At 42.3% G+C, this 13,904-nt stretch overlaps 1 protein-coding gene across 1 annotated transcript in view; it reads right to left on the reverse strand.

The window, feature by feature from the left end:
• Positions 1 to 503: 503 nt before the first annotated feature.
• Positions 504 to 13,904, reverse strand: part of LOC116948862 (protein phosphatase 1 regulatory subunit 1A-like) — a 30,996-nt gene continuing 17,595 nt past the window's right edge. Inside the window, exons 5-7 of the mRNA XM_032966046.2 lie at positions 11,334 to 11,525; positions 5,839 to 5,946; positions 504 to 3,682 (exon numbers count right to left, since the gene is read on the reverse strand). Of these exons, the coding sequence (XP_032821937.2) occupies positions 3,519 to 3,682; positions 5,839 to 5,946; positions 11,334 to 11,525 (464 nt within the window). The 3' untranslated portion in view covers positions 504 to 3,518. The remainder of the gene's footprint in view (positions 3,683 to 5,838; positions 5,947 to 11,333; positions 11,526 to 13,904) is intronic.

Raw genomic sequence — 13,904 nt, forward strand, 5'->3', positions numbered from 1 at the left:
CGTCGTACTCAGAATGTAAATGTTGTGGATTTGCTCTCCAACACACCGGTTAGTGCTGTACTAGTGACGAATTGGCATGTTCTGTTTACGTGACAAACCTTACTAATTGGCTGTCGGGTGGTGGCGGGTTTAACGACACATTTATATATTTACGCGATCTAACCCCAAAAAACATATAACATATTTCTGCTGCTTGCCAAGTTGTGCTAATTTCAAGTGCCTAGTAGTCTTTCTGGTTGTAGTTGTGGCTTTTTATTCTTCAAATTGCGTCATGCAAAGGGACCCGTGCAAGGTAAAGCACAACCTGCAGGATCTGTACAAATGTGCATATTTCAGAGGAGTTTTGTGCAAAAATAAATCAATTATACGAAGGCTTTGCTATCTTCGCTTTGCGGGGGGGAGTACAATTAAATGTTGTGTGTGTGTTAAAACGAAGCTGAAGGTCTATGTACAGCCCGACAGTTTACTACACGAAATAATATACAGTATATTCCAATATACTCTTCACTTTTAAATTATGTTTAGAATATATACGAGTACATTTGACAACATCGGTATACAACGCCACAGCAAATGCATTTTTTCATGTTTTGTTTAATGAACACAAAAAAGCACCACGGTGTTTACTGTAAGAGCTCTGAATTTTTTTCTTGTTTTTAAAGTTGTACCGACTACGTTTCAATAAAATTACGACGATATAAAATATGATTCTTAAATTAGCATGGCTTTGTGGGGGAATCATAACCATTTAAACATCGACTTCTTAAAACACCGAACTGTGACCTTGGCGACATTCACATTCAGAACTTTACATAAATCACAGGCATTTAAACTTGAGGGTAAAACGACAGGGGTGTAAAGATGCACCGATTACAGTAATATTTATCCTTTAACCTCATGTTTGCGTACACGTGATCTGTATGCGTTGTGTGTCATGAGCTCACATGGACACCTCTGCAGCTGCTAAGAGGCCGCTACATTCACACACATTATTTTTTTTACTGTGACCCATGTTTTGAATCGCCTGTGAGGTGAATCGTTACACTCCTAAAATCTAGCCCCCCCCCCCTACACTAGAGGTAGCCTGCAGAAAAGCAGAGCTACAACCGGACACTACGGGAATGGCCCAGCTGTATGTCTGTTGTTTGTGGTGTATGTATGTATGCACGTTAAACCTCTTTCGCATCGTACGTAGCCAACCGTGCTAATCGGAGGTGTGCCGGGGGAAGGACAGCAAACTAAACACAAAAGGCAGTTTCATGTGGGGAGTAAGTGTAGCAGTTAGCACGCTGCACTACGAACCCGGCCACCCAAGTCCGATTCCCACGCACGGCAACCACCACCAGTGACGATTATTTGAACCGGTCCTGGGCCTCCCTTACGTCGACTCAACCTAGAAATGAGTACCTGGTATGGTGTGTAAAACATCGCCACTGGGGAGACAAAGGCGGTCGGGCGTGGTGTTGGCCACCCACCCCCTCGTGTAACCGGGGGAAATGTGATGATTGGAGGGGAATTAAATTGCTGACAAGTGCGAGGAAAGAAGCAGGAAGAGAAGCATTTTGGAACTGGAAAGTTACCAAACCAAAGTATCACACAAGTCCAGCCCCATTCATGGACCTCATTGTGAATAATGGGATGCCCAAGGATGAAAATGGGGTTGTGGGGAGCAATTTACGTGGCGGGCCTAATGGGCACAACACCTGCGAATTCTGTGTTGGGTCCAGTGTGAGCTGTGTGTCTCGAGGATATATTCATAAGCGATTGTTAAATTTGAACCAGCAGTGACAAGGTTGGGGAGTTTACAAGCAATTCACCAATCGAATTACTGCATTGTGCCCACTTTATTACCGAGTCTACAGAGGCGATTTTGGAAAATAAATTTAATTCCACAATTTCAGTCGGATTTGAACCTCGATTCCCCACGTCACATTACAGCTCTTGCATGTCAACCCTTACCGCTCAAATGCTTCCCCATGTGCCTCTGCACATGTAATTAAATGTATTCTCTGCAATCAGTGACACCATTGTGCATGCATTACTATGAAAATATGGAAATTCCGCGATGAAATAACATTTTTTTCCCGGATTTTGGAGGCTGCTTTTCCATATGGTTCCAGCGGCCAATTGTTGCTATGTATTTGGAAGTGATTAAAATGTATTTCGTTTCCCCGTCAGATTTACAACAGAACACAATTTGAATTTGTAAAAAAAAACCTAGATATGAAAGCGTCTCAATATGTTGTATAAATAGTGATGTGGAGAAAGGTTGTTTTATTGGAGCAAGAAATGAGGGGTGAAATTCTACTGACCAGGGTATAGCGTTATTGTAAAAGGGCAGTGGGGAGTGGCGATGCAGTGGTTAGGAGACTGCGTTTTCAACCCAGTGACCTGAGTCTGATAATATAGTAAGTCATGGCGACATCGGTGGAAAGTGATATCTGTACTTGTCCTAGGCCCCTGTCTTCAACTTGCAAATGGCCATCTTGGTGAACTACTGTTAAACAATCCGCATGACCAGCAGTTGATTGACAAAGAGCTCTATTTTTTTCATTGTAGAAGTGCTAATTGTTTAACTTTCAACAGATAAATGATACCAATACAAACAACAGCTTAATATCAGTATATATTCATTATCTATTTATCTGTGCATACATTTAAAATAGTAAACTACAGTACTGCACAGACACATTACAATACACTGAGTGCCTCATTTTCATCAACCGCAACCTCTTGTGGGTAGGCAAAGCTGACCTTAAATATATCATGCACTGAATATTTAAAACACGGTACACTGAAACATCTCATCAGTATAACTACATTGACACTAACATTGCCACTTAATAAAGAAACTGTTTGAAGCTAAACCTATCTATAAACCAGTTATCGTATACTTTTGGCCACGTAAGTCCCACATCCCGTTTCTCAATTGACAGACACATTTCAATACAAAGCACAGTACATAGCATATTTAAACTGTCCTTAAACTGCAGTCCTCACATCCCCAATACTTCGATTTAAGTGACCTAATTTGTATTTCATCAGAGAATGTCAGAGAATATGGAGATTGAGTCTAGTTTGATAACCTCTGATCCAACGGAAATTAGTTGTGCCCATGAAAAGCCACACCATGGTAGGCATGACTTTTGGTCTGAGTTTGGGATGCCTCCACTATCAGGACATTAATTTTTAAGAATTTCGTTCACGGGAACCGTAAAATAATTTTGTAATCAGCGGAGAACTGGCAGCAGGGATGGTCTAAGTGGAGATTGCCAGGGTAGGGAGAGGTGAGAATGACAGATTCAAGTAAGGAGGAGAGGCATTCATTGGCATCCATAACCCACACTTTACTCAAAGCCCCAATGCTGACCTATGAAAACCAGGGCCCTTGTCCTACCCTTGTGACCAAATCTCCTGAGACCAGCACAAAACCTCCAAGGTCTCAGTTGAGGGCCCCGAACTGAAGTTGGTAGTAGTGGTGGTGTTGGATCCGAGAAAGTCCCCCCCGCCCCCGCAGCTCACGATGGCACAGATGGTTGGACGTTAACTTTGGCTGATACCAGTGTCTCCTCGGGTACCAGCAGCTCCTCGACCCATTCCTCCTCAAGCATGGCCGGGACAGGTTGCTGCTGCTGCTGATGCTGCACATCCCTGGGACGTCGCTGCACTCTGCCTGCACCTGCTGTACAACAACAACAGCAACCAAAGATCCCCCGTTTAGCCTGAACAGACTCTAGGGGCAAGTGCTGTTAGCGAGATGAAGGCCGGAACGGACCACGAGGGGGTGGGTTGCCAGCACCACATCCGGCCGCCTTTGTCTCCCCAGTGGTACTCATTTGAGTCTAAGTCGACCTAGGGGAGGCCCAGGACCGGTTCAGAAAATTGGTGTTGGCCGTGAGCCAGAATTGAACTCGGGTTGCCAGGTTCATAGCGCGCCGTACTAACGACTACACGACCGCTCCCACATTCTGCATACAGTATACACAGATGCATATATAGTAGAATGTGTACACATGCTCAAGAGAAACATTTTTTTTTACATTGGCTATCACTGAAGTTCATGTTAGTGAATGAAGCGACCACTTGTGGCTCCAGTGGTCACATTAACCGTTTACATGCCACACAGAAATAGAAAAAAATACATTCTTACAAAAACACACATACGGATGCGCAGGTTTTGAGCTTAAGAATTAAATATTGATATGAAAAAGAAGCAATGCCTCTTTATGATTCCGGGTGTATTCATAATAGGATAGGTGCCCCTGATGTAATTCGAAAAGAGTAGACAGTTGTGTGCCGGCTTTTGGAAAATGCAAATTATGCCACAGATCACTCATTTGGGATCACACGCAGTGCTGGATTATCCTAGTAGCAAAAGTAGCTACATATGTAGCAGCTACGGGCCCCGCACTTTCAAGGGCCCCGCGCTAAATGCTTTCAAGCTATAAATTCCGGTTCAGTGATTCTGCACTTGCTCTATTACTATAGTACTATACTGCCTTCAACTTTAATGAACGACTGGGTGTTCAAGGTTAGCGATTTGTCGTATTATCTGGCTGTATAGCAAATAAAAAAAAATACACAATTACTCTACTGTGCAAGTTAAGAATTTGTGTTTCAATATTTGTGTTTATTTATTTATTTAGGGTCCCTTTATAACGGCACGCTACATGCCCCGCACTAGCTTAATCCGCCACTGAAAACACGGGGCATTAATCGTTGACTAAATTCTCATTGGAGGGCAAGGACCATCTCTTGGTAAGTTTTTCAAGAGAGTCGAGAGAAAACACGAGCACCAAAGGGAATTAGCATCGACATCTGCAGAATATGGAGAACCAGTGGCATCTACATCTGCTGAACATGAAGAACCAGTGGAATCTGCAGAACATGAAGAACCAGTGGTATCTACAGAACATGAAGAACCAGTGGCATCTGCAGAACATGAATAACCAGTGGCATCTACATCTAAAGGAGATTATACAACTTATTTGGTTCTTTCGGTAAAGTCACGTAGAATGAGAATAAAATAATAAATTTATAAAATAAAATAACACTAATATTCTCACGACGTTTCGGCCACAACACAAGCGGCCTACACCAGGTGAAGGGACGAGACTGTCCTACCAGACAGGGACGAGACTGTCCTACCAGACAGTCTCGTCCCTTCATCTGATGAAGGCCACTTGTGTTGTGGCCGAAACGTCGTGAGAATATTATTGTGTTATTTTATTTTATCAATTTATTATTTTATTCTCATTCTACGTGACTTTACCGAAAGAACCAAAGAAGATGAATCATTGCAGTCACGAAAGCTTTAAATCGAGATTATACAACTTTTAAAGCCATTCCCCGTGTTTCATGTACATGTCGTACAACATGTTTGGAATCAACAAATTGACTTACGAACAGACCTCTGGAACCTAACTTGATCGTAAGTAGAGAAGTCCCTACAAACATCATTCGTAAAAGGTCGCATATACAAATGAACCACAATTCCTTGCTGATCTCGTCAAGGAGCATAAACCATCGTGCAAACTCCGGTCATCCTCGCAGTGGCTTGTGGCTAACCATCGAACAAAGACGGTCACTGCATCGTGAGCTTTTAGATGCGCTTCTGCGACCGTCTGGAATGCCCTTCGTTCCGATATTAGGAAACCACTAGGAGCTACTGCATACACTTTAAATTCCAAATTGAAAACTCAATTCTTTAGAACAATTTTTTGTTGTGTTTATTATGTTGTCCTTCCCCCTGCACGTACGTTATCATTACACCGCTGCGTCTGGGGGTTCAAGATAGATGAGTTGCTGCATGTCTGCACGTCTTGACTGTGACCGTACCAAGAGCCAGCGGAGGGACCTGGTACACAGGGGTGTCCTTCCTCCGCGGTTTCCTGGGCGCCTCCTCCACTGATGGCAGTGTCTCCGGCTCCTCATTGTCGACATCCCCTGCACACACAGAGTGGGTGTCACTCCGGTACACGGCCCTGCTCAAACTCTGGAGGATGTTCGGATTGCAGTACATGTGTCTGTACACTGAGTATAATTGATTCTTACTCGACTAATCGGAGAACGTGAAATATATTTTGGGGAACAAAATCTCACCAACAACAACCGCCATTCGCCACTAAGTGGCGGTGACGTCACCACTGCGCTTGTGCCAGGCTATGTGTACTTTAAGGCCACGTGAAGTGTCGAACGCCCGCTGACAGGTCACCGGACAGACCCAGGCGCCATGGGTTGAATGACTTCAATGACTGGCAGATGCACCACCTGTGCCCCCTACTGTGCCAACTTCCTGTGTTTTAGCTGCCTGGCGCTCCACTCGTTGTTGTAAGCGCCGCTCCTCTGCCCTCCGTTGTTGCTGGGAGGTGATTGTCTAAAACTGCCCAATCGCATCCTTCACGAGCCTCCTCCACAGAGGCCGATGTTAGCACCGCTGGTATCAGTCATCAGTAAGTCCACTCAGCTCCACATCCTCTTGTACCACATCATTCCATCTCTTCTCTAGCCTGTGCTGCGCCCATTTAGCCCCCTCTATCTGGGCCAAATAAAATCTGTTTAGGCTGGGCATGCAGGCTACATGATCCAGCCAACGTAGCCTCACCTGGGCCTGTGCCACTGGTGGGAATGTAATGGGCAGAGTTTGTTGATGTTTATTGCTATCATCAGCCAGGTCGCACTGGATGTGACTGCTAGGGGATTTCCCACCATTAGGAGAGTCTCAAGAAATAAACCATTATTTTATTTCCATTCTACGTGACTTTACCGATTCATATACTTAGTCAAATAATTATCCCAGAACTAACATTGATAAGGTTAGAGAAATTGGAATGGCCAGTTCCAGATTTATTTACTTTCATCATTATTCTTAACATGAACGGGTTTTAATGTTTATATGATCAAATATATAGCCCCGCTGAACCCAAAAGTTAAGTCTTTGTTATTTTAAGATGGTGTTATGGAACAATGTTTGAGTCACCCACGTAGCAATGAGCACGGTTAGCACGGTTGGCTGTGTACAGTGCGAAAGAAGTTTAACATACATCCAAACAACAATGCGTGGAATGAAGGTGGCATCGTAGTTATTACAGTGCAATATGAATCCGATTACCTTCGTTCAATTCCCAGCCTTGGATAACATCAGTGGCAAGTGATATCAAAACTGGTCCTGAGCTCACCTTCACAACTAACACGCATGGTAAAAAAGACCACCGCCCACAACTAACAAATGGCATCAGAAGCCCTACATCCATCAGTCGATTGACAGACAGCTGTATCGTATAATTATAATTATTTACATATCATCCTAACCATAGTCATCAATGATATGCCAAGTATTCTCTTGGAGCAGTTCGGTTTCGAGGGGTATTCTGGCTTCAGCGCTATTACCTCAAGCCTAACGGTGGCACCTCATAAGTGTTCAGAATGGGGCAGTCTGATAATTAAATGAATATGTGTGACTTAGATTATATGGCTACAGCCAAGTCGTTCTTGTAGAGAATCAGAGTTTTTTCCTGTGATGTGGCACAACGTGATTTGCCCGTAAACATTTAATTGTGAGGGATTTTAAATTCACGTCTTGCAGATTGCAAGGGTTGGTGCTCAATTTATTGAGAAGTCTTCTTTTCGTGTGCTACATGACATCATGTTTATTGGCTATTAATATGTTCGATGAGGTAAATTGTATTGCAATGAAGCAAATCTTGTTTCAATTAAGTTGTTATGCCCACCCTCGAGGCATGTTGAAATGCGCCGAGTGAATAAAATCTCAGAAGCTAAGCCGAGCTGAGTCACGTTATTACATGAGTGGAAATCCACCTGGGAAGATCGGGCATTGTTGGCTTGGGCTGAAAGTGTTACTTCCTCGAATGAGTGGGGTTTTCTCAAGTGCTACAGTTTCCTCCCACATTAATATCTGTACAGAACAAGTAATGCTTTTACTTCAGCCCGTTTCTCACTGCCTCACTGCATTGCAACATCACTACTGTGAATCTGATTTTGGTTTCCCACTCAAATCAGGTAATTGGTTCCACGAAACTGGTCGTTAAGTGACTTGGTCGTTAAGCGAGACTAGGAAATGCACGCTAATTTCTTAATTCGTTCAGATTGCATTAAAAGTTACACCTTTTTCACCCCAAAAACTTACTTTATAATATTTAAACAATGGATATTAATACATAAAGATACTAACAACTTAAACACATAATATTCAAATAAACATGGTTAATCAATGCATTCATGAATATTTACTGTAACTACAAAAGCCCATCGTTAACAGGGGAATTGTCCGTAAGTGAACACATCAGGCTCTATAGATGCCCGTGGTTAAGCGATTAGTTGTTAACAGGGGCGGTGTTTAAGAGGGGGGTTTCTACTCTACACTACTATACACTACACTACAATACACTCCACTATACACTACACATTGGGCTCTGTGGATGTCCCATCGTTAAGCGATTAGTCGTTAATAGGGGTGGTCGTTAAGATGGGTTCTACTTTACACTACTTTACACTACTAACACACTACTATACACTACACTATACACTACACATCGGGTTCTAGGGATGCCCATCAATAAGCGATTGGTCGTTGACAGGGGTGTTCGTTCAGAGGGGTTCTACTTTTTATAAGGGGGGGGGGGCGACTTTTTTCCGCCTCTAATTGACACCATGTGCCACAATGGCATTCGCCAAACAACCAAGTACAGAACCCGACTGAAAAAGTATTGATATTCAGCGAGGCTTTCCTGGGAAGATAGCATAATTATAACTTACAATGAAAACATTTCACGTTACATGGGATTCAAATTGGTAGAATAATCTCTGCAATGGTGCCCATAAACATTACACTTTCTATGTATATGATGTATACTGCAGGTTACATTTTAAACAACTGGTACACAAATGCAAGAAGAGTAACGGCATTTGGCAATAACACTGCCTTCCAACAGCAAAATAAACAGTACTCTGATGTTTCAAGCAACAAGGGACTTTCCTTGAAGCGTCTGCTTCATATATTTTTCTCTTATGATGAAGCCTGAATGACGCATGTGGCGAGTTGCTTTTAAATATGGAGTAGGTAATTCAAAAACAATGTTTCTTTTACATTGTAGTGAATGTAGCGGCCTAAACTGGTTGAAGTGGAGGGCACGTGGATGTATTACATACAATATATATTTTTTAAAATTTAAATACATTGACGTTCACACACAGGATTCAATGCATGTATCGTGAGCTTCATAATCGATACGACTCAAAGAATGAATACATCGATACAGCTCTCATTCACATTGCAAATACAGTGTATCCTTCCTTTGAGGATAATTTTGTTCTCTCTCTCCCAAGTCAGCCTGTTGCCACCGTTGTCTCTGCCACCTTTGACCTAATGGTTGTATAGACTGCAAAGTTCATATTTCCTGCATGGTTATGTGAGAAGCAGTGCCAGGTGAGTAAACCTCCCAAAGGTTTTATCTGATTTGCCCAGAATCTGCAGCGTGGTACTTTAAAAAAGCAATGCAAATCAAACAGTCTAGCAGCATATTCAATAGTTGTTTTATTATTAAAGCATATACTTCTGCCTATCCATGAGCTGTCCTGTCTAATTTGTTAAAATATATATTGGAATCCAAGTGAGCAAACTGTCAAATGAAACAATAATTTTATACAAGTGAAAAAGTTAATTTAAAACCCACTGCTGCATGAAGGCATCCACCATCCATGCCGTGCCAGTCGTGGGGGTTGTTTGAACATATTTCACCACGTTTGTCATTGCACTTTGATGAAGGGGTGCCCTGGACCGATTCACACATCCATTGTGACTGATAATAGCCCTGGCGAGGAATCAAAGTCAAATTCACAATGCAGTGCACTGACCTATTGCTCCATCCCAAAAAATGTGTGTGTTTCTCATGTGACCATTGCAATAATTGAGTTTAATTCATGGAAGCAACGAACATTCAAAATAACCTATAATGGCCACTTCTCGTGCAAATCAATTGCATAAAAAAGGTTGCTTCTACAATTACAAATGTACCATATGGTGCTGCAAATATGCAGAAGGCCCCTCTCTATAAAAATATGAACAGACACGTATATGGAAGAGGGTCCACTGACGAAGGTGAAGAACCTGTCAGTCATGCCCGGTCATTCCTCCCGCAACAGCCACTGATTAATGCACGAATACCATTAACACAGCATTGGCTCTCCTAACCAATTGATTCCGCAAAGCCACTCTCGTTTGATTAGCTCCTAATGAGTGAGCGTGTCCTTCCTTTAATGTGGCTGTTTTACCTCAAAATGAAATGCAGTGCACTATGCGAAAAACTATTTGTATTAAAGAAAAATGTACATCATCAAATAAGCTTAATTAATAATAATCAGGTCTCTACTATGTGAAATAAGATATTGTTGAGTGGGAAATTTTACTCAAATTATGCACAGAGCAATGGTACTGATTTTAGAAGAAATGTGCAGCATTTTCAGATACAATTTACACAGCATCTTATATGGAATGGATTTTGATAAAACCAGACACTTCAATGATCATATTCTCAAAAATGTTAAATCTCTGTTCTGCATTTCTAATATAAGGTAAAAAAGAAACATTTAAGAACACAAATATTAACAATAGCCCTTCATCAATAACCTGCTGGATTAAGCAATGACCGTGCCTCTCCGTCATGGGGGACGTTTGGATGACACACGATGCTGATCGGTGCACGTTAATGAAGTAGGGGTGGTCAGGACCAGTTCACATATCACTCACCACTGATGTTAGGAATCAAATTCAGGCCGCCGGATTGACAGTACAGTGCCGCACATCTCCACTCCAAGTTCAATGGGTAAGTAAACATTAATGTCGAAATGTCCCTTTACAGTATTTCATTCAACTGACACGCGTGTTACTCTTTGGTTCTTTCGGTAAAGTCACGTAGAAAGAAAATAAATAATAGAATACGACGTTTAGATTGCAACACAAGCAACCGTCATCATCCTCTGTGTGTCTCTGTGTGTGTCTCTCTCTGCGTGTGTCTCTCTATGTGTCTCTTCCCCATGTGTCTCTCTATCTCTGTGTGTATGTCTCTCTCTCTGTGTTTGTCTGTCTCTCTGTGTATGCGTCTCTCTCCGAGCGTGCATTCATTCACACCTGATGACGGTTGCTTGTGTTGCAATCGAAACGTCGTATTCTATTATTTACTTTATTTCTACGTGATTTTACCGAAAGAACCGAAGGGTAATTCCTGCAGTCACGAAAGCTTCAAATCAAGTTTGACACACGTGCGTAAATCACGTGTGTACTATAAACGTGACCATTGTTTCTTCACGTGCTTCACCTGGACTCTGGGCCAAGGCAGGAGTCTCTGAGTCAGAGTTCAGCCCAGCCACTCTGGCGACCTCTCCACCCGCGTCCCAGGTGACCTCGGCGCCCGCCGCCACTCCATTGGGTCCCTCCTTGGCCGCTCCATCTGTTCCTGAGCTGCTCAGCTGCTGGTCGGTGCAGCACAACTCCAATGCGTGGCGAAGCTCTGTGGATGAAAGTCATTTGTTTGCCAAAACATGGTTCCATTTCATTTAGACATTGAATAACCCACAGTGCGACTGCAGACACCAATCTCGGAACTGTGGACCGCATGGTACACCGCTGCACACTTTGATCATCCGCCGCAAGCGTTTCAGACATTCATCACCAGGCTACTCCTGAGGCTCACCAACCGTGGCATTAACATTTACGCATTGCCGATCGATTCCCCGCCATATCAGTGAATAAGTTGAGATGATCTAACATTAATTAAAACGAATTAGTGAAGTGTTATAGATGGATGAGCCACATGTTAAAGAAAACTTTATTCTATTTACACACTTATTTACTGGAATTCATACTCTTCACCATGGACAATTTTCGATTGTATAGACGGAATTTGTCCTGAGAATTTGTTGACTGTGAAGACATGAACATTAAATCTTGATTTTTCGATTTAAAGCTTTCGTGACTGCAATGATTCATCTTCTTTGGTTCTTTCGGTAAAGTCACGTAGAATGAGAATAAAATAATAAATTGATAAAATAAAATAACACAATAATATTCTCACGACGTTTCGGCCACAACACAAGCGGCCTTCATCAGGTGAAGGGACGAGACTGTCTGGTAGGACAGCGCTGGAGTGAAAGAGCCACGTTCAGATCACGGCCTTTAAGCTGTGTGAGAGGAACAAAGCGCCTTGACAAAGGAATTAGCATATAATTTAGCATTGAAATGGCTGAATGATTAGCTTGTGACTGGTCACAGGAATAGCTATGTTAAAAGTTAAAGCATACACATCCGCAGAGGCACCCCTTGTTAAAGGAATTAGCATAGAATTTAGCATTAAAATAGCTGAGTGATTAGCTTGTAACTGCTCTGTGAGCTCTGTGAGCAGTTACAAGCTAATCACTCAGCTATTTCAATGCTAAATTCTATGCTAATTCCATTGTCAAGGTGTGCCTCTGCGGATGTGTATGCTTTAACTTAGCTATTTCAATGCTAAATTCTATGCTAATTCCTTTAACAAGGGGTGCCTCTGCGGATGTGTATGCTTTAACTTTTAACATAGCTATTCCTGTGACCAGTCACAAGCTAATCATTCAGCCATTTCAATGCTAAATTTTATGCTAATTCCTTTGTCAAGGTGCTTTTTTCCTCTCACACAGCTTAAAGGCCGTGATCTGAACGTGGCTCTTTCACTCCAGCGCTGTCCTACCAGACAGTCTCGTCCCTTCACCTGATGAAGGCCGCTTGTGTTGTGGCCAAAACGTCGTGAGAATATTATTGTGTTATTTTATTTTATCAATTTATTATTTTATTCTCATTCTACGTGACTTTACCGAAAGAACCAAAGAAGATTAAATCTTGACTTAAAGCTTTCGTGATTGCAGGAATTCATATTATTTGGGTCATTCAGTAAAGTCACGTCGATAGGTTCAAAGAAAATAACAAAAACTACGACGTTTCGATCGCAACACAAGCATTCGTCATCAGGAAGAACGCTTGTGTTCGTAGTTTTTTGTTATTTTCTTTGAACCTATCTACGCGACTTTACCGAAAGACCCAAATAATATGACATGAACATTCATATTGATATGCACAAGCAGCTGAGTATTTTTTAATGAAATAAATGCATTCAATAAAAAACAGAAATCTCCCATCAGTTTTTATTCATGGGAGTCCTAATAATCCCTCAAAGTACACCGTTTTGTAATTTGCAATATTCTCTACGTGTAATTATAAAACAATCATTTGGCGATGTTGCGCTCGCTGTGGTGCACAAGCATAAAAAAAACAAATGTTGACAAAATATTTAGAGGTTTTTATATTCATATGCATATTAAGGCACTGCACGCCTCTTGCAACCTGCTAGTTGGCAATCATGGAAAGATACGGAGTCGTGAGGACTGAATTTGAAGAGCACAGCTCTGCGTAACGTCTCGTCTGAAGGGCATTATTTATACCGCACATTTATACTCAGAACAAAGCTCCGAGGCACTGAGTCATGGAAGCTTGACTCAACTGGGTAGTTAACATTTCCTGTTGCAGTGTGAGCCTATTTCTGTGGTTCCTTGATAGTTCTGAATACAAGCAAGCAGCCAGATAAAACCCGTCTAATCTCGCGATATCAGAGGTCACGTCAAATTTCGAAGACACCACTGCAGTAAAAAAACGTACAATGCAGTGGTGCAGCGTTGTTGTTGTTGTTGGTACGGGCCCTGGCACAAGCAATGAAATGGGGCCCCCCGTCTCACCCCCCCCCCTCTCTTCATCAACAGCTGCCTGTGGCACCTCCAGCCTGTGGGCCCACCAGTGCAGTCTCACCACCTGCACACTCAATAGTCACGCCACTTCTATAAGCCAAGGATAAGCCAACTATTAT

Source organism: Petromyzon marinus, chromosome 2, assembly GCF_048934315.1.
Source record: "Petromyzon marinus isolate PM22_M1 ecotype Great Lakes invasive population chromosome 2, UKy_Petmar_22M1.pri1.0, whole genome shotgun sequence".
NCBI lineage: Eukaryota > Metazoa > Chordata > Hyperoartia > Petromyzontiformes > Petromyzontidae > Petromyzon > Petromyzon marinus.